The 23,707-nt window shown below is 39.1% G+C and overlaps 1 protein-coding gene across 1 annotated transcript; it reads right to left on the minus strand.

Moving 5' to 3' along the window:
- Positions 1–8,794: 8,794 nt before the first annotated feature.
- On the minus strand, positions 8,795–18,634 carry LOC145482440 (uncharacterized). Its single transcript, XM_081461059.1, has 6 exons — positions 18,242–18,634; positions 12,336–13,583; positions 10,860–10,964; positions 10,122–10,544; positions 9,234–9,434; positions 8,795–8,814 (listed from the first exon to the last, which is right to left on the minus strand). The coding sequence occupies exons 1-6, from the start codon at positions 18,321–18,323 to the stop codon at positions 8,795–8,797; spliced, it is 2,079 nt and encodes a 692-aa protein (XP_081317185.1). The 5' UTR covers positions 18,324–18,634.
- Between the last annotated feature and the right edge of the window lie 5,073 nt (positions 18,635–23,707).

Genomic DNA, 23,707 nt, shown 5'->3' on the forward strand with positions numbered 1-23,707 from the left:
TCGCAAACTGGACTAAGAACGGATGGCGGGTGAGCGTTTTAAACGATTTGAAAGTAAATGGTATTCTATTGAAGAAGTGCCTTAACAACCTTGACAGTCAAAAAAGATGCCACAGGGCTTTGTGGTACTTCTTTATGTTTTATATTCGGCAAGCCTTTTGGCTAGTAAAGAAATTTGGGTCAGATATTTAAGAAGACCAAAGACAGACCAACGATTGACCGAGTGCAAGGGATCGTCTACAAAATTAGCTGCCATGACTGAACATTCACCAACGTCGGGGAAACGAAAACACTCGTGGAAATCGCGCGGCACTGAGCGTAATCCAGGCCGCTCGAGCAACAGCAAATCAACAATTAAACAGCATGCTGAGACAACGGATCACAACATGACCCCAAGAGACGCTCAGATCCTCGAACGCAGTGCTACGAACTACCACTAAAGGCTCTCCTTGGAGTCTTGGCAACTCAATTGTGGACAGTTCCAACGTCAACAAGAGGAAACCGTTCCTCGCGCTCACTCACCGGTGATTAAAAATCAATAAAATGACAGCCGAAGGGCTTGTAGTGCAAGCAATAACGAACGTTAAGATTGCAACTCTGATGAAGATAAACAAAAGCCACCGAAAACTCGGAAAAGACAAAAAACAAAGGACTACAAAAACCTTAGAAAACTACCCACATTTTGGAAAAGGTAAAGATGTCTTCACTTTGTCACTGTTACACACAAATTTTACTTTCTAACATTTGCTACCATAAAAGTTCCACACAGTATAGCATCGGGTATGATCTTAATTTAATCCAGTGTAAAATTAACGCGCTCATTCTTCTGGAAAATACATCGTTAAGGTGATTAATAGAGTGTAAAATTAAAGCGTTCATTCTTCTGTAAGAAGTACTTTGAAACATGCATGTTAAGGTGATTAATCCAGTGTAAAATCAAAGCGCTCATTCTTCTGAAAGAAGTCCTATGCATTTGGAACATGCATGTTAAGGTGATTAATCCAGTGAAAAATTAAAGCATTCATTCTTGTGTAAGAAGTACTTTGAAGCATGCATGTTAAGGCGATTAAACCAGTGTAAAATTAAAGCGCTCATTCTTCTGAAATAAGTAATTTGGAACATGCATGTTAAGGCGATTAATCCAGTGTAAAATGAAAGCGCTTATTCTTCTGTAAGATCTACTTTGGAACATGCATGTAAAGGTGATTAATCCAGTGTACAATTAAAGCACTCATTTTTCTGTAAGAAGTACTTTGGAGCATGCGTGTTAAGTTGATTAATCCAGTGTAAAATAAAAGCGCTTATTACGAGGTACCTTAGAACATGCATGTTAAGGTGATTAATCCAGTGGAAAATTAAGACGCTCATTCTTTTGAATGTAGTTAACATGCATGCTTCAAAGTACTTCTTACACAAGAATGAATGCTTTAAAGTGCTTTGGAACATGCATGTTAAGGTGATTAACCCAGTGCAAAATTAAAGCGCTTATTCTTCTGTAAGAAGTACTTTAGAACATGCATGGTAAGGTGATTAAACCAATTAAAATTAAAGCGTTCTTTCTTCTGAAAGAAGTACTTTAAAACATGCATGTTAAGGTGATTAATCCAGTGAAAAATTAAAGCGCTCACTCTTCTGTAAGAAGTACTTTGGAACATGCATGTTAAGGTAATTTATCCAGTGTAAAATTAAAGTACTCATTCTTCGAAAAAAGTACTTTGGAACATGCATGTTAAGGCGATTAATCCAGTGTAAAATTAAAGCGCTTATTCTTCTGTAAGAAGTACTTTAGAACATGCATGGTAAGGTGATTAAACCAATTAAAATTAAAGCGTTCTTTCTTCTGAAAGAAGTACTTTAAAACATGCATGTTAAGGTGATTAATCCAGTGAAAAATTAAAGCGCTCACTCTTCTGTAAGAAGTACTTTGGAACATGCATGTTAAGGTAATTTATCCAGTGTGAAATTAAAGTACTCATTCTTCGAAAAAAGTACTTTGGAACATGCATGTTAAGGCGATTAATCCAGTGTAAAATTAAAGCGCTTATTCTTCTGTAAGAAGTACTTTAGAACATGCATGGTAAGGTGATTAATCCAGTGAAAAATTAAAGCGCTCACTCTTCTGTAAGAAGTACTTTGGAACATGCATGTTAAGGTGATTAATCCAGTGAAAAATTAAAGCGCTTATTCCTCTGTAAGAAGTACTTTGGAACATGCATGTTAAGGCGATTAATCCAGTGTAAAATTAAAGCGCTTATTCCTCTGTAAGAAGTACTTTGGAACATGCATGTTAAGGCGATTAATCCAGTGTAAAATTAAAGCGCTTATTCCTCTGTAAGAAGTACTTTGGAGCGTGAATGCTTTAATTTTAAGGTGATTAAGGTGAAAAATTAAAGCATTCATTCTTGTGTAAGAAGTACTTTGAAGCATGCATGTTAAGGCGATTAAACCAGTGTAAAATTAAATGCGTTCTTTCTTCTGAAAGAAGTACTTTAAAACATGCATGTTAAGGTGATTAATCCAGTGAAAAATTAAAGCGCTCACTCTTCTGTAAGAAGTACTTTGGAACATGCATGTTAAGGCGATTAATCCAGTGTAAAATTAAAGCGCTTATTCCTCTGTAAGAAGTACTTTGGAACATGCATGTTAAGGTAATTAATCCAGTGTAAAATTAAAGTACTCATTCTTCGAAAGAAGTACTTTGGAACATGCATGTTAAGGTGATTAAACCAGTGTAAAATTAAAGCGCTCATTCCCCTGAAAAAAGTACTTTGCATTTGGAACATGCGTGTTAAGGTGATTAATCCAGTGTAAAATTAAAGCGCTCATTCTTCTGTTAGAAGTACTTTTTCGTATCATTAGCGCACGAACGAGCGCGTGCACATACACAACATCGAGGGATTTCCTTTAAGCTGAGCTGGACAGCGAAATGTATAAATGTTACTGGAAAGAAAAGGAAACCCATGAGTTGATTTTCTCATGGTTATCATGGCTAGCGGTATTGCTCGTGGGCGCGTACGCACGACGGCGACGACGACGGAGTCGCGCAACATGGCGGTCATACTCCAAATAATAGGTTGACAGACATGGAGCCTTTGTTTACCGTGTACCTTTTTGATATTGGACATCCATAACATGATCAATTGACACCTGTCAAAAGAAGGTATCCGCTGACCAGTATCACGTGACCATATTGCGGGCTCAAGTTTACAACTCATCGAGGTCGCGTGATTTTTTGAAGTTGACCGCTGACCAAGTGCTGGTTTTTCGATTGCATCGTGGGCTCATCTCAGATTACCTTGTTGAAAACAGGGCAGGATTGTTCGAAAGCCGGTTAACGCTAACCCAGGATTAAAAGTTAACCGAATTATAACTTTTTCTTCTATACAAAATGTTTTTTGCGGCTTTGTTTCGTGTATATAGTGATTATTAAAACTCAAAACAGAAGGCCAAACAATATACAGAAAATCTCGCCGCAAAGTTACAAAACTCAAATCAAAATTCTACCTTTTCCTGGGTCATTTGGCTCTGAACAACCCGGCCCAAGAGCTACGCTTTTAGGCTGGCCTAAATCTATATATTAATTTTAGTTTAAAACTTACGTTTTATAAATTGAAAAATTTAAAAAAAATTGTCCGGAAGGAATAGAGAGATATAGCTTAAAGCGTGCGCAAAACCGCCACTCAAGGATGCAAATTAATCATGACCCTGAAGACAACGACTCAAGGAATGTTTTGAGTTGACGTCGTTATATTGTAATTTTCCATAGATTATATATTATGAAGTTTTCACATGAGCTCGATACTTTCGACGTATCATTTTCTTTATAAAACTTCCCAGCTACCGCAAAATGTAACGTGAGCCGATGAAATAACCCACGTGATTAGGCCCCAAATGGGCTTTAACGATAAAGGTGACCTTACTTACTTACTTAATCCTCTTCGTTCCTAAGTGGAACATAGGTCCTCAACTAGCGCGCGCCACCTAACCCTATTTTGTGCAGTGCCTTTTGCCTCATTCCACGTAACATGCTTCGCCGCCAACTCTGCCATTCTCGTGCGCCTCCACCTGTGCGCACTTACCAGTCTCAAACATTGTCCTAACATTCCATTGCCCGATCTTCACACACGCTTTTGGCGACAGCAATTTCGTCGGCGGTTTATGCGTCATTCGCTGCTTCGCACGTTGTTCCAGCCGGGTGTTAACATCTTTTACCCCTGCTTCCCGATAGGGTGCAGTGGTAGTTCTAGCTTCGGTTTCTGTAATAAATAGCATTTTCTGGGAGCGGGTTATCAGCCCGCCGCCCAACCCCCAACCTGGAGGACCAGGGGCTGTTCTTCGTCTGGCCTCTACCCTTCGACCAATCCGGCATGGTTAGACCTGCCAGGGAACAAAGTCCCCGCCGGCACAGCTCTCCGGGTCATGGAGACACACAAGCTTCACCATCACGGCAAGGTGTCAGCCCAAGGTGAAGAAAGGTGACCTAGCTACTCTAATTGTAGTTTTTCCAAACAGTGCTTGGTAGGGAGCATTTAGTGGAAATTATGAAAAAATCGTTCGACAACTTTTATTTCTGAAGAATTGTCTGTCAAGATATAGTTGCCATGGGAGCATCAAGTTCCTTGTATAATGACATGCCATACCAAATCGATCACAGCTTAATTTTAGGAAAATCCATTAGATTGAGATTTCATTGCTTCAACACTGTTCAAGTAGCAAACGTTGAAAGTTATTGAGGAACTCACCAACTACCCGCTCCCTCACCCCCCGCGCTCAATCTCGCCCGCCCTTCTCCCTCAACTTTTGCCTTCGTTGAAATGGGTTTCTTAATCATAGATGTTCATGCAAAAGTCAATAAACGCGCATCTTGGGTCTGGCTGACCAACGAGTTCCTTCTATATGCACGTTCAGTTGTGTAGTAAATCAAATTAACTTTAATTGTTGTAAGATTCCTTTTGTCATCGTTTCCAGAGACAAATAAATCGAGGTAGCTGATTGTTATTTTTATGAATTAAATTCAGAATATGACCGGACATTAATTTGGGGTTCTTTCTATTTAATGGTGGGAAGCTGGTAATAAATAAATCTATGTCCCAAATACTATGCTTCGTAGCCTCTTTCAATTCAGAAAACTGACATTGGGGATTAGCAATAGAAAACTATTGAAGGCTATGAAAATTTACTTTTTCAAAATATATCTTGAGAAAATCGTCTCTTTATTCAGTAAATAATGGGTGGTAATACACCGTCGTCATTCTTCTTTAAAGAACCATCCTAATAATTCTAATAATAGCAATCAGTGCAACTTTGTGTAAAATGTAATAACATGTTTCTCTGGTTATGCCGTGATGAATTAACACAAGTTAAGATGATAACCTTACTACAAATAATACAGGAAAACGAATTTTATAGCCAAGTTTAAGCAATATGCACTAGGTAATGAATGCATTTCGTACTACGCTGTTTAATCTAAATTTCAATCAAATTAGTGTTACTACTCTCCTTTGTTATTAATATTTAAAGATTTCATTTATGGAGCTTATGTACGTCACGCTGTTGCAAACATGAAAGAAAAATAATAAAAAATAACAACATTTGAATAACATTTTCCGATCAAATCGTCGTCACACAATTAAGTTGGATTCTAAGCGTTATAAACTCAGGTCTTTCAATCAAATCAAGTAAAATGGATTTCGGTCGTCCGAGGGCAATTGAGTGGAGCTCAATGCAGTTTATGTTAAGTGTTTATAAGATATCGTCTAAAATAGCGTAACATACCCCACTGATAGAGAAGTAAAGCCTAAACTATTTTTGAGTGATTTCAAAAGATCATCATCACTCATCTTTGTTTTGCATTATTTGAAAGTATTGCTTCTTTTTAATATTCCCTTGGCAAAACAGAAAACTTCAATGTTAAGTACTAAGTAAATTCTAGAAACACGATTAAAGGCATCCACATACAAATTCTACTTGGCAGAGGTACCCTCAAATGCCAAGACAGTACTGGTCCTGGTGTACTGAAACCTACCTTACTTTGTTTTAAAGTGTACGACTAAGTGAAAAATATTTGAAATCTATACAAACTCTAAACAACAACGGGAAATGCGATCTAAGAGCTTTTTTAAGATCGTTCTGTGCTCCCATCCGTCTCGTTGCTATGCCTATTTTACTGCAGTCTTTTATCGACCTCGGAACTGTTAACGAAATATATGTTATTTGCCGGCTGGGAGGGCCGTATAGTGAAAAACTGTGACCGAGGTCTTGAAAATGCTGCCCGAGGCCGCAGGCCAAGGGCAGCATTTTCAAGCCCGAGGCCACAGTTTTTCACTATACGGACCAACCCTAAACCTGCGGTAAATTGGTTTTAAAGATTATAAATGGGTTTGTTTACGCAACTTTTTCATTGAATCGGCTTCCACGCTGTCTACTAACGATTTGTAAAAAACTCTACGCAACGAGCGAGTAACTCAGATAGTAGGCAAAGAAAGATGTATTAAAGAACAGATTTTTGGCAACAACTTTATGTTAGTTGTATTTATTTCACCAGTTAAGTTCTCCTAAATTGTTTTTGTGAAATTTCGTGCGAAGTTTGAAGTTTTACTACAAAAACAATTTCTGTCAGTCGTTGCTTTTAAAATCACTTGAAATCAGACTTTTCTACCGTAAATTGAATAGCAGAAAGCAAGGAAATTCGTTAAGTATATTCCACAGAAATTCTCTTAAATACAGCAACGATCAGAGAGGTAAACTCGGCTGAAATTGACTCAAATTTTACGGCGAGAGAAACACAGGATAACGCGCCATTACAGCGCCAAGCTACAAACAACGAAGCAAACTCTGACAACTTCAAAACACTTAATTGAATTTACTTACAGGGACTTTCCTTGCCATTATAAAGTGAACAGAGATAAACTTGCGTTGACTTAATCGTCGATGGATGCGTAAAAACGGCAAAAGATTGACGGTTACCGCTAACTTTTAGGAGCGAAATTTAGGCAGCGGCAAAAAACTCCGGCCCGTAGGCCGTATCGTAAAAAGCTGGACCGGTCACGTGCGTATGATTGGCCAATCAAATTCGAGGATTTAGGATTCCGGCCCGATCAGATGCTTGCGAAAAAATAAATAAATATATTTGCCTGCTTCGCCTTTCTAAAGCACTGTTCCTTAATTAAGTTGTAACAGGAGAAATAATTTTCTCAAATCCATAGCACATTTATACGGCACACTGAACCTCGAGCAAAGATAATCCTAAGATAAACGGAAGAAGCACAGTGAAATATAAGTTGCTAGTTATTCTTTCAAAAAAATGAAGTCTGCCTATTATTCTCTTATTATCCAACTGCAGGGAATATCGTAAAAAATAACGCGCGAAACGCGTACAAATATATAATGGTGAAAAGACAGCGTGGAGTCTAACTCGAGCGGTTAACAAAATCGGACGACCGTGAAACGGGAGTCCGATTTGTTAATCACAAGTATGATTACAGACAGAATTGGTTGACACGATGTCCTGTTACCAGTTAATCATAACCATTACAATTTCCATAACAATAGTCATTTTTAAATATGAAAATTAAAAATAGGGAGAACAGCTTGAAAAATAGCTGATAAATTTCTTTGAAAACAATCACCAGAGATAAACCTCCTCGATTTTATTAAGTTGCTTGCTTAGATCGGTTACTATAGTGATTGTAATAATGATTGTAATCAGCGATGGGATTGATGGATTTAGTTGAGGGGATTTAAAATGATTGGCTCATGTAACTGTCCGATTACTGATGTCCAATTGCAGCGAACTGTCCGAATATACTGTCCGATTACAACTTTGCAGATTAACTAGTAGAAAATACTAAAGCTTATGCTACAATCACATTTGAGAAAATTGTAACTGTTATGATTAACAGCGATATTGTATAGTTAGCTATTTCTACAGTGGAAAACCTCTTTGACAGGTTGGCGCGCGCATGCAAAGCTGTCACACTCTCCCTTTTACACTGATATATTTATTGACTACAGCAGTTGGATAACAAATCTCTTATTAGATGTTTTGATACGTAATATTACTATATATTTTTACTCGTTGCTTGGCAAAACTCGTAAAAAGATACAGCGATACTGCAAACCAAAACATCTAATAAGATATCTATCATTTAGTGTCGATGCCTCGTCTTTAAAATATCTTTTATGGACTCTTCCCTGGCCCTGGCCCAGGAAATGTTCGGCGGCTGTAACAACAAATCTAAACCTACTACAGCCGCCGAACATTTCCTGTCCTCTCCTAGCCACACTGCTGACGACATGCAATTAATCCCTATCGAAAAAATCGTTTCTAACCGGACTCTATCCGTAAGGCCAGGGGAGCTTTTTTAATTCAAAAAGGCAGAACAATTGATCCTAATGGTCTGAACATCCGCGAAGAAATATATTAATTGTTTCCATTTGTTTTCTTTTATCATGTTCTTTTATCATGTTATTTTATTTTACCGTATGCTTATCTTCAATTTACATTATCAATTACTTTTGCGTATTTCCGGTATTACGTAAATATCGGCTACATAAAAACACGCACCAATGTAAAATCTTCCATTGTACTTGAAGAAGGCTGGTTTTGTTAGCCGAAATATAGTACACCTTCAAAAAATCATTCTATGTTGTGTCGATTTTTGCTTTTGTATTCATTTTATATGTAAAGCCGATTAGATCACTATTGATCCAACGTATGCCAGCAGGATCATCGTTCCGGTTGCTTGCTTAAACATTTTTAATTAAATTGTTTAGTCTTTTGTCAATGCATTGCCTTACTTTGCTCTGGGAAGTGCTGCAAGACGTGGAAATACAATTGGTCTTTATGTCAGTCGTCATCTTCCTCGTCCTCGTCCTCGTCATCATCATCATCATCTTCATCATCATCATCTTCATCATCATCATCATCATTATCATCATCTTCCTCATCATCATCATCCTCATCATCACCATCATCATCATCGACATCATCATCGTCATCATCATCGTCATCATCCTCATCATCATTGACATCATCATCGTCATCGTCATTATCGTCATCGTCATTATCGTCATCGTCATTATCGTCATCGTCATTATCGTCATCGTCATCATCGTCATCATCGTCATCGTCATCATCGTCATTATCGTCATCCTCATTGTCGTCATCGTCATTATCGTCGTCCTCGTCATCTTTATCGTCTTTGTCGTTGTCATCATCATCATCATCATCACCATCATCAACATCGTCAACATCATCGTCGTCACCATCATTATCATCATCGTCTTCTTCATCGTCATCTCCATCTTCATCACCGCTGTCATCATCGTCATCGTCCTCTTCATCGGCATCGTCATCTCCGCTGTCATCATCATCATCATCATCGTCATCTTCATCATCATCTCCATCTTCATCATCGCTGTCATCATCGTCATCTCCACTGTCATCATCATCGTCATCTTCATCATCATCGCCACTGTCATCATCATCGTCATCGCCACTGTCATCATCATCGTCATCTTCGTCGTCAACTCCATCTCCATCACCGCTGTCATCATCGTCATCGCCCTCTTCATCGTCATCTCCACTGTCATCATCATCGTCATCTTCATCATCATCGCCACTGTCATCATCATCGTCATCTTCATCATCATCTCCTCTGTCATCATCATCGTCATCATCATCGTCATCGCCACTGTCATCATCATCGTCATTTTCATCGTCATCGTCCTCTTCATCGTCATCTCCACTGTCATCATCATCGTCATCTTCATCATCATCGCCACTGTCATCATCATCGTCATCTTCATCGTCATCTCCACTGTCATCATCATCGTCATCTTCATCGTCATCGTCCTCTTCATCAACATCGTCATTTCCACTGTCATCATCATCGTCATCATCATAGTCATCGCCACTGTCATCATCATCGTCATCAACTCCTTCTCCATCACCGCTGTCATCATCGTCATCGTCCACTTCATTGTTATCTCCACTGTCATCATCATCGCCACTGTCATCATCATCGTCATCTTCATCATCATCGCCACTGTCATCATCATCGTCATCATCATCGTCATATCCACTATCATCATCATCGTCATCTTCATCATCATCTCCACTGTCATCATCATCGTCATCTTCATCGTCATCTCCACTGTCATCATCATCGTCATCTTCATCATCATCTCCATCTTCATCATCGCTGTCATCTTCGTCATCGTCCTCTTCATCGTCATCTCCACTATCATCATCATCGTCATCTTCATCGTCATCTCCACTGTCATCATCATCGTCATCATCATCGTCATCGCCACTGTCATGATCATCGTCATCTTCGTAGTCAACTCCATCTCCATCACCGCTGTCATCATCGTCATCGTCCTCTTCATCGCCATCTCCACTGTCAGCATCATCGTCATCTTCATCACCATCGCCACTTTCATCATCATCGTCATCTTCATCGTCATCTCCACTGTCATCATCATCGTCATCTTCATCATCATCTCCATCTTCATCATCGCTGTCATCATCGTCATCGTCATCTTTACTGTCATCATCATCGTCATCTTCATCGTCATCGCCACTGTCATCATCATCGTCATCATCATCGTCATCGCCACTGTCATCTTCATCGCCACTGTCATCATCATCGTCATCTTCGTCGTCAACTCCATCTCCATCACCGCTGTCATCATCGTCATCGTCCTCTTCATCGCCATCTCCACTGTCATCATCATCGTCATCTTCATCGTCATCTCCACTGTCATCATCATTGTCATCTTCATCGTCATCGTCCTCTTCATTAACACCGTCATTTCCACTGTCATCATCATCGTCATCATCATCGTCATCGCCACTGTCATCATCATCGTCATCTTCCTCGTCAACTCCATCTCCATTACCGCTGTCATCATCGTCATCCTCCGCTTCATCGTCATCTCCACTGTCATCATCATCGTCATCTTCATCATCATCGCCACTGTCATCATCATCGTCATCTTCATCGTCATCTCCACTGTCATCATCATCGTCATCTTCATCATCATCTCCATCTTCATCATCGCTGTCATCATCGTCATCGTCCTCTTCATCGTCATCTCCACTGTCATCATCATCGCCACTGTCATCATCATCGTCATCTTCGTCGTCAACTCCATCTCCATCACCGCTGTCATCATCGTCATCGTCCTCTTCATCGCCATCTCCACTGTCATCATCATCGTCATCTTCATCGTCATCTCCACTGTCATCATCATTGTCATCTTCATCGTCATCGTCCTCTTCATTAACACCGTCATTTCCACTGTCATCATCATCGTCATCATCATCGTCATCGCCACTGTCATCATCATCGTCATCTTCATCGTCATCGCCACTGTCATCATCATCGTCATCATCATCGTCATCGCCACTGTCATCTTCATCGCCACTGTCATCATCATCGTCATCTTCGTCGTCAACTCCATCTCCATCACCGCTGTCATCATCGTCATCGTCCTCTTCATCGCCATCTCCACTGTCATCATCATCGTCATCTTCATCGTCATCTCCACTGTCATCATCATTGTCATCTTCATCGTCATCGTCCTCTTCATTAACACCGTCATTTCCACTGTCATCATCATCGTCATCATCATCGTCATCGCCACTGTCATCATCATCGTCATCTTCATCGTCATCGCCACTGTCATCATCATCGTCATCATCATCGTCATCGCCACTGTCATCTTCATCGCCACTGTCATCATCATCGTCATCTTCGTCGTCAACTCCATCTCCATCACCGCTGTCATCATCGTCATCGTCCTCTTCATCGCCATCTCCACTGTCATCATCATCGTCATCTTCATCGTCATCTCCACTGTCATCATCATTGTCATCTTCATCGTCATCGTCCTCTTCATTAACACCGTCATTTCCACTGTCATCATCATCGTCATCATCATCGTCATCGCCACTGTCATCATCATCGTCATCTTCATCGTCATCTCCACTGTCATCATCATCGTCATCTTCATCATCATCGCCACTGTCATCATCATCGTCATCTTCATCGTCATCTCCACTGTCATCATCATCGTCATCTTCATCATCATCTCCATCGTCATCATCGCTGTCATCATCGTCATCGTCCTCTTCATCGTCATCTCCACTGTCATCATCATCGCCACTGTCATCATCATCGTCATCATCATCGTCATCTCCACTATCATCATCATCGTCATCTTCATCGTTATCTCCACTGTCATCATCATCGTCATCATCATCGTCATCGCCACTGTCATCATCATCGTCATCTTCATCGTCATCTCCATTTTCATCATCCCTGTCACCATCGTCATCGCCCTCTTCATCTTCATCGTCATCGCCACTGTCATCATCATCATCGCCACTGTCATCGTCATCGCCACTGTCATCATCGTCGTCATCTTCGTCGTCAAATCCATCTCCATCACCGCTGTCATCATCGTCATCGTCCTCTTCATCGTCATCTCCACTGTCATCATCATCGTGATCTTCATCATCATCGCCACTGTCATCATCATCGTGATCTTCATCATCATCGCCACTGTCATCATCATCGTCATCTTCATCGTCATCTTCACTGTCATCATTCCTGTCATCATCGTCATCGTCCTCTTCATCAACATCGTCATTTCCACTGTCATCATCATTGTCATCATCATCGTCATCGCCATTGTCATCATCATCGTTATCTTCATCGTCATCTTCATCGTCATCGCCACTGTCATCATCATCGTCATCTTCATCGTCATCGCCACTGTCATCATCATCGTCATCTTCATCGTCATCTCCATCTCCATCTTCATCACCGCTGTCATCATCGCCATCGTCCTCTTCATCGTCATCGTCATCTCCACTGTCATCGTCATCATCATCGTCATCTTCATCATCTCCATCTTCATCATCGCTGTCATCATCGTCATCGGCCTCTTCATCGTCATCTCCACTGTCATCATCATCGTCATCATCATCGTCATCTCTACGGTCATCGTCATCGTCATCGCCGCTGTCATCATCATCACCATCTTCATCGTCTTCGTCGCTCTCATCATCGTCGTCTACTTCAGTGTCATCTCCATCGTCATCATCGTCTTCGCCACTGTCATTATCATCGTCATCTCCACTGTCATCGTCATCGTCATCTTCATCGTCATCGTCATCTCCACTGTCTTCATCATCGTCATCTGCATCATCGTTGTTATCGTCATCGTCATCGCCACTGTCATCATCATCATCATCATCCTCATCCTCATCTCCACTGTCATCACCATCGTCATCTTCAGCGTCATCGCCGCTGTCTTCATCATCGCCATCTCCATCGTCCTTGCCGGTTTCATCGTCATTGCCATCATCATCGTCCTCGCCACTGTCATCGTCATTGTCATCGTCATCGCCCTCGCTTCTGTCATCATCACCGTCAGCGACACTCAGAGCGGCAATTCTGTCATCATCTACACTGTCATCCTCGTCTTTGCTATCGTCGCTGTCGTTATCATCATCATCGGCTTTGCTTTCATCGTCATCATTTTCACTATCGCTTTCAGAGTCACGAAGGTCTTAGAAGAAAATGTGTGATAATATTGTTATTAAAAAATAAAGCAAATTGATCGATGAAAAATGATGAAAGGGTAAGCGACGCATAGTTGATGACAAAGAGGAAACACAAGCAACTCATGAATATTCACCTGTTTTAAGAAATTTAAAAATATATATATAAATTTAGAAAAATAGAAGTGGTTTCACACTATCGTAGGAGTGCTCGAGACAAATACATGCAGAGTGAAATACATATTAAGTTAGAGACTACAGTCACTGGAGTTTTACCTTCAAAGCGATCATCACACTTTACCCTTAGCGGCGGTTGAAAACAAAATTAAACTGATTTATGGAGGGCATGTGGAGCGATCCTGTTTCTGATTGGCTCCATAAAACTTATTCTCGCGCCTACATTCTGTTATAAGTTCAGATCTTTCGTTTAGAAGCGTAGATTTGTCCGTGGATAGAATACAAAGTTTTTCTGTCAGGCACAAATTGCAGCATGACGACAACAACAAGATAATAACACTGATTTCGCGATCAAGTGGGCTATTGTCACGTGAGCAATTCCGTACAAGGGACTCCGTCTCGCTGCAAGCCTACTAAAATACACATCGTCAATAGGATCGCGCAAGATGCCATAGACCGTAACAACGGACCGTTGCAAAACATCGTAAAAATCCGTTACATTACAATCAATGAAAGTGAAGAATGATCATCGCAGTAAATTTTCCAATTTAAGCAATTGGAAAGAAGAGGCCTGAAAAAATCAGGGCTTCAACGGGATTCGAACCCGTGACCTCCGCGATACCGGTGCGATGCTCTACCAACTGAGCTATGAAGTCACACATTGGGAGCGAGGTCAATTTATCGAGTTCATATCTTCCCGTGAGTAGTGAAATGATGTGAAGTTTATATGAAATAATTCATATATGAACTGCGGTTGTAGATGAAAGTGAATAATGATCATCGCAGTAAATTTTCCAATTTAAGCAATTGGAAAGAAGAAGCCTGAAAAAATCAGGGCTTCAACGGGATTCGAACCCGTGACCTCCGCGATACCGGTGCGATGCTCTACCAACTGAGCTATGAAGCCACACATTGGGAGCGAGGTCAATTTATTGAGTTCATATCTTCCCGTGAGTAGTGAAATGATGTGAAGTTTATATGAAATAATTCATATATGAACTGCTGTTGTAGATGAAAGTGAATAATGATCATCGCAGTAAATTTTCCAATTTAAGCAATTGGAAAGAAGAAGCCTGAAAAAATCAGGGCTTATATGAATATATATATTCATATATGAATTATTTCATATAAACTTCACATCATTTCACTACTCACGGGAAGATATGAACTCGATAAATTGACCTCGCTCCCAATGTGTGGCTTCATAGCTCAGTTGGTAGAGCATCGCACCGGTATCGCGGAGGTCACGGGTTCGAATCCCGTTGAAGCCCTGATTTTTTCAGGCTTCTTCTTTCCAAATACAACCGCAGTTCATATATGAATTATTTCATATAAACTTCACATTACAATCAATCGTTGCATGTGCAAATGAACTAATGGAATGAACTTTCATTCGGTTGCCAGTTCCGGTTTGGTGATGATAAAACACTTCTCAGTCGTGCATAGATTTCATCGCTTAGTCAAGTTTCAGTAGGGTTTCGCCCTGTGAAGGATCTTCCATTTGATGGTGTTGGTTTGCTGTTTGCTTTTAGCAGGCAGATGTGTTGTTCTTGCGCATTTCGTTATGGAACGACACCTGGTGGTTTCCAAGGTAATGTAGGTTAAGGCAAGGTAAGGTCTACATACGAGCCAAGTGGTCCAACAGGCCGGAGCTTATCCCAGTTTTCGTAGCATGAAGCGATTAGGAGTATTACTACTCTACTCTGGGATTCTAGTCCATCGCATGACTCCCGTTAAGGTCACCGGTACTCATTTATACACATTGGTGGACTGAGGCATTGCGAGAGTAAAGTGTCTTTCCCAAGAACAAAACGCAATGTCCCCAGCCAGGGCTCGAACTGGGACAGCTTGATCCGGAGAAGAGCGCACTGACCATGAAACCACCGCGTGGTTTCTAAACTTTGCTTTAAGTTCAGTGGCTGTACATGTAAGCCCTACATAATTTATGGTTTTGCCTTCAGACGTCACCTTGGCCTGATAAATGATTCCTTTAGATAGCAAAACCACACCATCAGATAGAATATCCTTGATATACATGACCAAGAAAGCCATCTTTCAGAAATATATTGTAAGTAAGTGTCTTAGCGGCGTAAACTTATGATTAAAATTGCTTGTTGAAACCATGCCAGCCATTTAGCAATGTTAATCATCTTCGACCTCCCTGTTCAATTTCTGGTGTAAAACATTTTTTTCCAGTATAGGCAATATGCTAAGGAACATGAAATAGTAAAGCATTTGTGTTTGTTTGTTCTTCTCACCGTTTCGCAACAATTTCAGCACCTTGAAAACCGTAATGCTAAAATTTGGCCCGCCCAGCAAACAAAATAAAGGGCCGGTTCTAATTTTTTTATCTCGAATGCGGAGGCTTAACTTATTCACCCAAAATCAACTTAGGAAAGCAAATATCGTTTACAAAGAGCCACGATTATGCGCTAGCTTAGAGAGAGAGAGAGAGAGAAAAAAAATATATAAATTTGTATTTAAATCTGATATTTTAGTAAAGCGTCTGAATATAAAACATAAAGCACCTTTTTCTGGCAGGAGAGATCCTGAAATCAAATAATGGAGGAGGGTTTAAGATCCCTTACTTTATAGCTTGACCTTTTTATATACGCTCGTCTTCTCTGAATTTTGTTACTACAGCAAATATATTGTAATATCCCTAAGGGCGCACAGTGGTCATGAATTTTCACAGAAGGTAACAAAATAAATAAATAACAAACAAAAAAAAAATCAAAAGGTGTGTTGCATTGATATTTAACCCTGGTTTTCAATGAGAAATTAACTCAAGCGCAAGTATACCCACAACACAAGCTTACAGTTGTGTTCTGTTGTGCCGCTAAGCACATGGTTGTCATGGTTTTCGATATAGAAAATCTACGGAAGAACTAGAGAACTCAAAACACTGGCGACAACAAATGTGATAAACAGTTTCGGCTTTCACTCAATATCACGAATATCTTTTCTTTTAACATAAATATGAAAAATTTGCATGGAGGAACAGAACTAGAAGTTGGTCGCGATACATATATGCTTGACCTTTTTTTCCACCGCAAAAACTTTAGGCCGACTCCGGTTACGCTTGATTTTATTAGATGGATTTCGGTACTTTCCAAAAAGCAGGATAAAGATTTCTTACGAGTTGACCAATTGAAACTTATCAGTTGTCTCAAATTTAATTAAACTTTAATTTAATTAATGAGTGTATGCATTACACAATAAATGAATTTGGTCCCCATTAAGCCTGTATCAAGGATTAGTTTTCATTGAGCAAAAATGTAGAGAAACGCGTACTTCATAGCATTCAACATAAGTAAATAAATTCTGAAAAATTTCAAAGGCATTATTTCTGAACTGTCTGAAACTCACGTTTGTGCCATTTACGAAACTCAGTTTGAAAGTCTATATCGTTGAATTACTTCGCCAAGCGCGTGAACTTTGTACCACTTTCAAACTCTTCGTATCAGTCTTTTACATTGTACACTGATTTTACATTGATTCCGGCTACGAATCCCTGCATTTCAGCGTCAAAGAATTTTTGAATACTTAAATACACCCTCTGTCTTTCGCTGATAGCCCTTTCCTTTCTTAAACTATTAAAATGAGTCTGTCCTTTCATTCTTTCAGCCATTGCGATTGGTATGCCGTCATTTCATGATCAAGATTTTGCTGATGAAACAACTTGATTACGAAAGTTCACTGCATTGTCCTCTCCTCTTCCTCTCTCTCTGACAAATAAAAGCAATAGTCCACTCTTTCTATGAGTTTACCGGCGCAATAAACCACTTAGGATCTCGGGAGAACACGAGAAAAGCTTGTTGATCACTCGCCTAGCGGCTCGTGATCTACAAGCTTTTCTCGTGTTCTCCCAACATCCCGTGTGGGTTTACTGAGATGATAAACCCATCGAAAGAGTGTTCTACTACTTACGTAAAATATAACATCACGGAGAGAGTCTAAAATGCAGCACAACGGATGCTCTTAAATGAAAACGGATTGAAATCTACTAAGAGATTTTAAATTCTTAGCGGTGTCTTGTTTAAAATTTATTCGATACAGTGAGCGAGACCAACAAACGTAAACCAAAGCCTCATCTGGCACTGAAAACAGATATTGATGATATATGTTTTCAGAGAATCATTTATAACCGGATAATTTTCAAGAATGATTATGTTTTACAGTACTTAGAAACACAAAACTCGTTTAACTTAAAAGTAAGAAAGAATCAGTAGACCAGTCTACTCATGCACTAACAGGGGCAGTTTACAAAAACTGATGTTTTCAGATATATCTGTTTTCAATGAAGCCATCAGGGCTGAGTTTAATAGTGTCCCAGCCAATGTAACATAACTAAAGCGAGAGTTTTTTCGCACTCGAAGCATTTCGCGGCCAATTGTCTCATGTTAAACAACTAACAGTACCTCCGTTATCATAAAACTGAAAGTGAAGTAAGAGTAACATTAAATAAATAAACACCGTGTTATCTTACCATCTGGAACAGGCAAAGGGAAGGCCAAGAGAGGTGTCAAGAGACCCACAAGGCAAAGAAAAACCAACGTTTTCGAAAACATCTTTTGCAGCTCGACAACTCCCTTGCGACGCTATTTGGAAAATGTTCCGTTCTACCCCAAAATAAAGATAACATAAATTTTGCAATAGTGAGGAATTTTGAAGATAATGGAAGCATGCGCAGACTGATATTGTTTGTAGTTATTGATATCGGTTTATAACTTAGCAAGGCAATTCAAGAGTTTTAAGAACAGTTGCTCCGGAAGCTTTGATTTTATCAAGCAAAACCCTTCGTTTAATTTTAGAAACACTAGGGTCTTGCAATGTGGTTGAAAAAAACAAACAATATTAAACCTCGCAGCCGGCATCTCAGTTTTTTTCTCCTTTCAAACATTCACACCCAAAATATACAGCAATCCTTATGATGATAAGCTGATTTTTTTTTAAAGCTGTTGAAAAAATGTTATCATTTCTAACCTGGTTTCTGTAATGTGCTGATAGGAGCTAGTTGTTATGGCGACATGATGTTTTCTTTTGTTGTGCACGTTTGAGGGCAGGCTGGATGTAAAGTATTATAAATGGTAATCCGTTTAAACTTTATCCCCAGCCTTGTCCTTTTGTCCAATAACGTGATAGTTCGGTCCCTCAAGTGGGATTGTCCTAGGCTGAGAACAACTTGATGACTTTTTCCTTTTGCTTAACAAAGAAGTTAAAGAAGAAGTTGATCAGATACAGAGTCCTGTTATCTGTGTATGTTGCCCAGAAGTCTCTTTGATATGATGCCACAGGTGTAACTGGAGTGAATAATTAATCAATAAGATTGGAGCATCTCTGGGGCAGCGCACTATTAAATAACAATTTAAGTTAGTCAGGATCGTCTTCATTTAATTGATTTCTTTCACACCCTCCAATCTCTGTATTAAAGAGAAAATAAGGCTCTATTTCCAAGTTGGGGAACTGGGAAGTATTATGGACGCTGTGTGATAAATAAATCATCACTTGAATATACCATACAAAAATGAGAGCGTGACTTTACCTATAACGTGCCTAACATAGAAGAGTGAGCCGTGGAAAAAAATATATCCAAAATGTCATTAATATTTCGAAGGTCTATGTTTGTGGACAAAGATAACGGTCATGCAAGACTTACACGACATAACGCAGTAGAGAAACCGACGCAATCTACTTTGCGAAGTAGAAATAACTTACTTGTAGTAACATATTGTACTCTGCTAAGGGATTTCACATTTGAGTGCTTTGAAAGCAATACCATGCCTGTGTTCTGTTTATGGCAACCGCGGTATCTGGTGTCAAAGATAGTGACTAAGGACTTGATGGTTTTTTTTGTTTTTTTTTTGTTTTGTTTTTTTTTAATTTAACGTTCAGAGACATTTTCACCCAAAAATATAAATTAAGGTACTAGTTCGATCGAAATAGAACCCACAATCGGTTTTCTTTCAAACTCTACTGTTTGCTGCTTTTATCACGAGAATTGAAATTTTGAAATAAAAACGGGGGTCCCGAAAGTTGTTTAGGAGCAGGACGACTTTCGATTAACCCCATAATTCCTTAAATTGTCAGCTTTAAGAAATGTTTACATTTGAAAAACACTCACTTTACGCTTTGGGAGAGCAAAATAGAATAGTGAGAAAATTGAATAGTGAGAAAGGTAAGCGAGAAATACAACAATGGATGTATTTAATCAATATCAAGGAGCAAGGTGTACGTTTCATGATAAAAGCTCCAACATGTTCCAAGCGCTCGGTGTTCTTGAGGCCACAGATTATCTTTTACTTTTACGAGAGTTAGCTCTGCTCTCTTTTTCAGCGATAATTTTTTAATCTGCAATAGAAATCGGTCTATATTCACTGCTCAGAAAGGTGATCGTTGCATTCCAACTAAATGAAGAATAAAAATCGTTAGGTCCCAGTACTCGTTTCCGAGAAGAAAAAAAAGAAAAAAATGATTTGTCTCGGAAGACAAGACATGTGAAAAAAAAAAAAAAAAAAAAAAAAAATTTTAATTATGAGAAATTACCTTAATAGCAACGAGATGAATGGCATTTTTTTTTTTTCATGGCTGCTTATGAACCTTGATCATCATTGTCAAGGGAACGTATTGCTTCATTGCTCTTCTTGCATTTACTGCCTTGACCGGGGCACGATTATTAAGGGTAAAACTAAAAAATGTCGTCTAAGCGTAAACAATATGACATTACTATGACAAACATGACTAGCGCGGTACGCCGAGCGCCTAAGCAATATACCCTTAAGGTATATGAGATGTAAACGCGTTTTAAAACACAAATACCCTGTTAACACAAATTCAACGAAGACCAACTCCTAGGGAATTTTGTTCTATTTAGCGGTGGTTTAACAAGCTCTTACACATATACTGTTGAGTTAGAATATTTAGCCTGCAATACATACTTGACAAGTATATGTAGCATCATTACATATATTGCACAATATACACTTGCCATTTTTTTTTTATAAAACTGACAAGTTAATAAACACCTAACTTGATTTGATTTGAAATGCATTTTTGGGATAACGTGGCCCTCTTCCCACTAAACACAGCAACTGCATGTTTGCTAAGGCGTGATCGGCTTTTTGCACAATTTGAATATCCTGGCACCACGCAGTAACTGCTTTTTGGACAGTAAAAGGTTGTGTATTCGTCGAAATGGCCTCTTTGCTCTCAATTTTTAATTTTATGTTTAACAATGATTTATTTAATCTCTATTTTCCATTTCTTTGTCATGATTACCGAAATAATAAACAGTTCATGGCAAAGTTTTAGAGATCAAGGTTGGCAAAACAACTGCTTCAGTACATGATGAACTAATTTCAGTTTTGGGGAAATAGGCGTTTCAATTCAATTTACAATGAGGCCATCTTTGAGTTCGTCGCCAAACTCAAAGATGTAATAAGAATACCTTTGCGATACAGTTCTGAAGAACCTTTAAAAAGGTCTTGACAATAGACTGCAAGTCTAAAGCGGCTTTTACGTGACAAACTAAAGTTAGCAAACTCGTGTTGCTGTGGGTGAACGGCACAAAAACAATTGTCAAACACGTTGACAAACTGTTGGCGACAAAAAGAACTTGCCTCTATTCTCGCCAACTTTTCCACCAACTTTTTCATGTTGGTAAACTCGTATCTGACGTGTGAACGACTGGCAAACATGAGTTGATAACTGTGAATCAACCAAAACTCGCGCTCTATTCACGTGATTTATTTGCGTGACACTTCACGAAATGGGGGACGCAAATCAAGATGAACGTGAGGCCACTTTTTAATTTATTGAAGTACTCCACAATTGTCCGGCCGTGTTGGACGTTTTATCTGTAGCCCACAAAGGTACTGAAAACAAACAGAGAAAATGGTGGAGCTAGCGGACAAACTGGGTTCGTGCAAATCTTTCTATTTCTATTTCTTTTTTTTTTTTTTCTTCTCTTCTCTTCTTCTGTTTAACTTTTCGACGTGAGTGCCGCTGCACTAAGTCGCCAAGCATGTTACAAATTACCGTGTGTTGTCCCGGATTTGGCGCGAGTTTGGCGTGAGCAGGAACTAGTTTGCCAACGTTTTGAAGTTTGCCAACACGAGTTTGCCTACCTAAGTTTGCCATGCTAAGGCCGCTCAAGACGTTTGCAGAAAGTCTATATATAATTCGACAGATGCCGGATAGCTACAATCCCCCCCACCGCGAGACTTTGTTGTAGGTTCTCTCGATCTAGAATTCGTGTCTACGCCTGCAATTCTCCCTTAGCCTTATAAAGTATCAAGTGAAACACTTTTTTTCCCAGCTGTTCAAATTAATCGGCGATAAAGGACGTAAGGAACGTTGAATAAAGACGTCTAGAATAGTCTAGTAAAGTGCCGCTGGTGTAATTTCTATAAGTATATCTGGTATAATCTCTGCAATATCTAACATTGCATGCATAAAAGTTGTTTATCAGCTCAACAAAACTGTAAACACTGTTAAACTCTTAAACTGTTAAACTCTTAACTGTTCAACTGTTAACACTGTAGGCATCGTCCAGATAAACATTTAGAAAACAAAAAAAGAAAAATTCCCTATCAATTTTCTAGGATTTCACATGCTTGAACAATATAGTACATTACAGTATTTGAAAAGCGAGCTAATGATATACAGCTCTTCTTCAGCTAACGACCAGAGGTTTTACAAAATCTCTAGTACGTTATTAAATCATGACGAGTCGTTCAGTTCCTTTATACTATGGAAGAATGCAAGCACTTCGCCTTCACACATTCTGGGTGCCTACTTGGATACATTGATTGCTTTTAAGAACGATATCTAATCAGGGATCAGCTAAGTGCAAATTCATGGCCATCATGATAATATCAATGAAATAAAGAAGACACTGTGAAAACGATTATCAACAGGTAGAAAAAGTATATCGACTGCTTTACAAATTCAATCAATGGACATCAAAGACACAGAAAAAAACAAATTATTTAAATTCGAATCAAAACGCAGTGAGACTGGATCAGCCCGAATGTATGGTTTATGTTGCCGAAACAATGTGGATATCCTATTTACCTTTACATTTCAAAAGGAGTCTAAAAAATGAAAACGGAATTAGCATTTTTTTTTTAAAGATAGATTCTCACGTATACATTGTAAAGCACAGTTTGCTAACAAGACTAAAATATTACGCTTCCTTTTTTTGCTAAAAGAAAAAAAGTGAAAGGCATACAATTTGAAAAAGGAATACACAGTCGCTTCGTAGAACGAAATATCAGTTCTCTTCAGTTTTTCTCCTGTCTTCACTGGTTGTTTATGAGTTTGTAGGTCAGGACTCTTTGAACGAGGAATACCACTGCATCACTGCTTTCTATAGATGGAACCTTTTATGAAAGAGTAAATATATATCGAAAAACAAGAATTCCACTTACATCTTCCACCGGCGATGTCCTGTTGTAGAACTTAATATATCTAATGGCGCCTTCAGGGATTAAACGTCTCGTAATGATTTAAACATACTCAGTCATTTTCCTTGGTGTTTCGTGGAGTGCCACACAGTTTGTATAATCTCTCTTTCTCTTTTCCTGGAATATATACATTTCTCATTTCTTTTCGAATTTCTTTGTCGAATACGAAATGTTGAAGGCAGGCACTGACGGATTAACAAAGAACGACCAACTTAATCGAACAAGTTAACTTGAAGATGCCAAAGCGAACTTAAGATGTTTAATTCTAACCAACAAGAGAAAAATACGATCGTGAATCTGTTGACATGAATTAGATGATGAAATAAAACTTCGTGGAATTGGATACTGAAGCAATCTCTATTGATATGAATAAATTTATGAGAGAGTGGGATTTTTTTTTTTATCTCATTCAGACAATATCCCTTTGTCAGTTCAGTTCTCTTAATAGGATCACAATTGTCTATCACTGCTGAAATTCAAAAATATTT

Source organism: Orbicella franksi, chromosome 3, assembly GCF_964199315.1.
Source record: "Orbicella franksi chromosome 3, jaOrbFran1.1, whole genome shotgun sequence".
Lineage (NCBI taxonomy): Eukaryota > Metazoa > Cnidaria > Anthozoa > Scleractinia > Merulinidae > Orbicella > Orbicella franksi.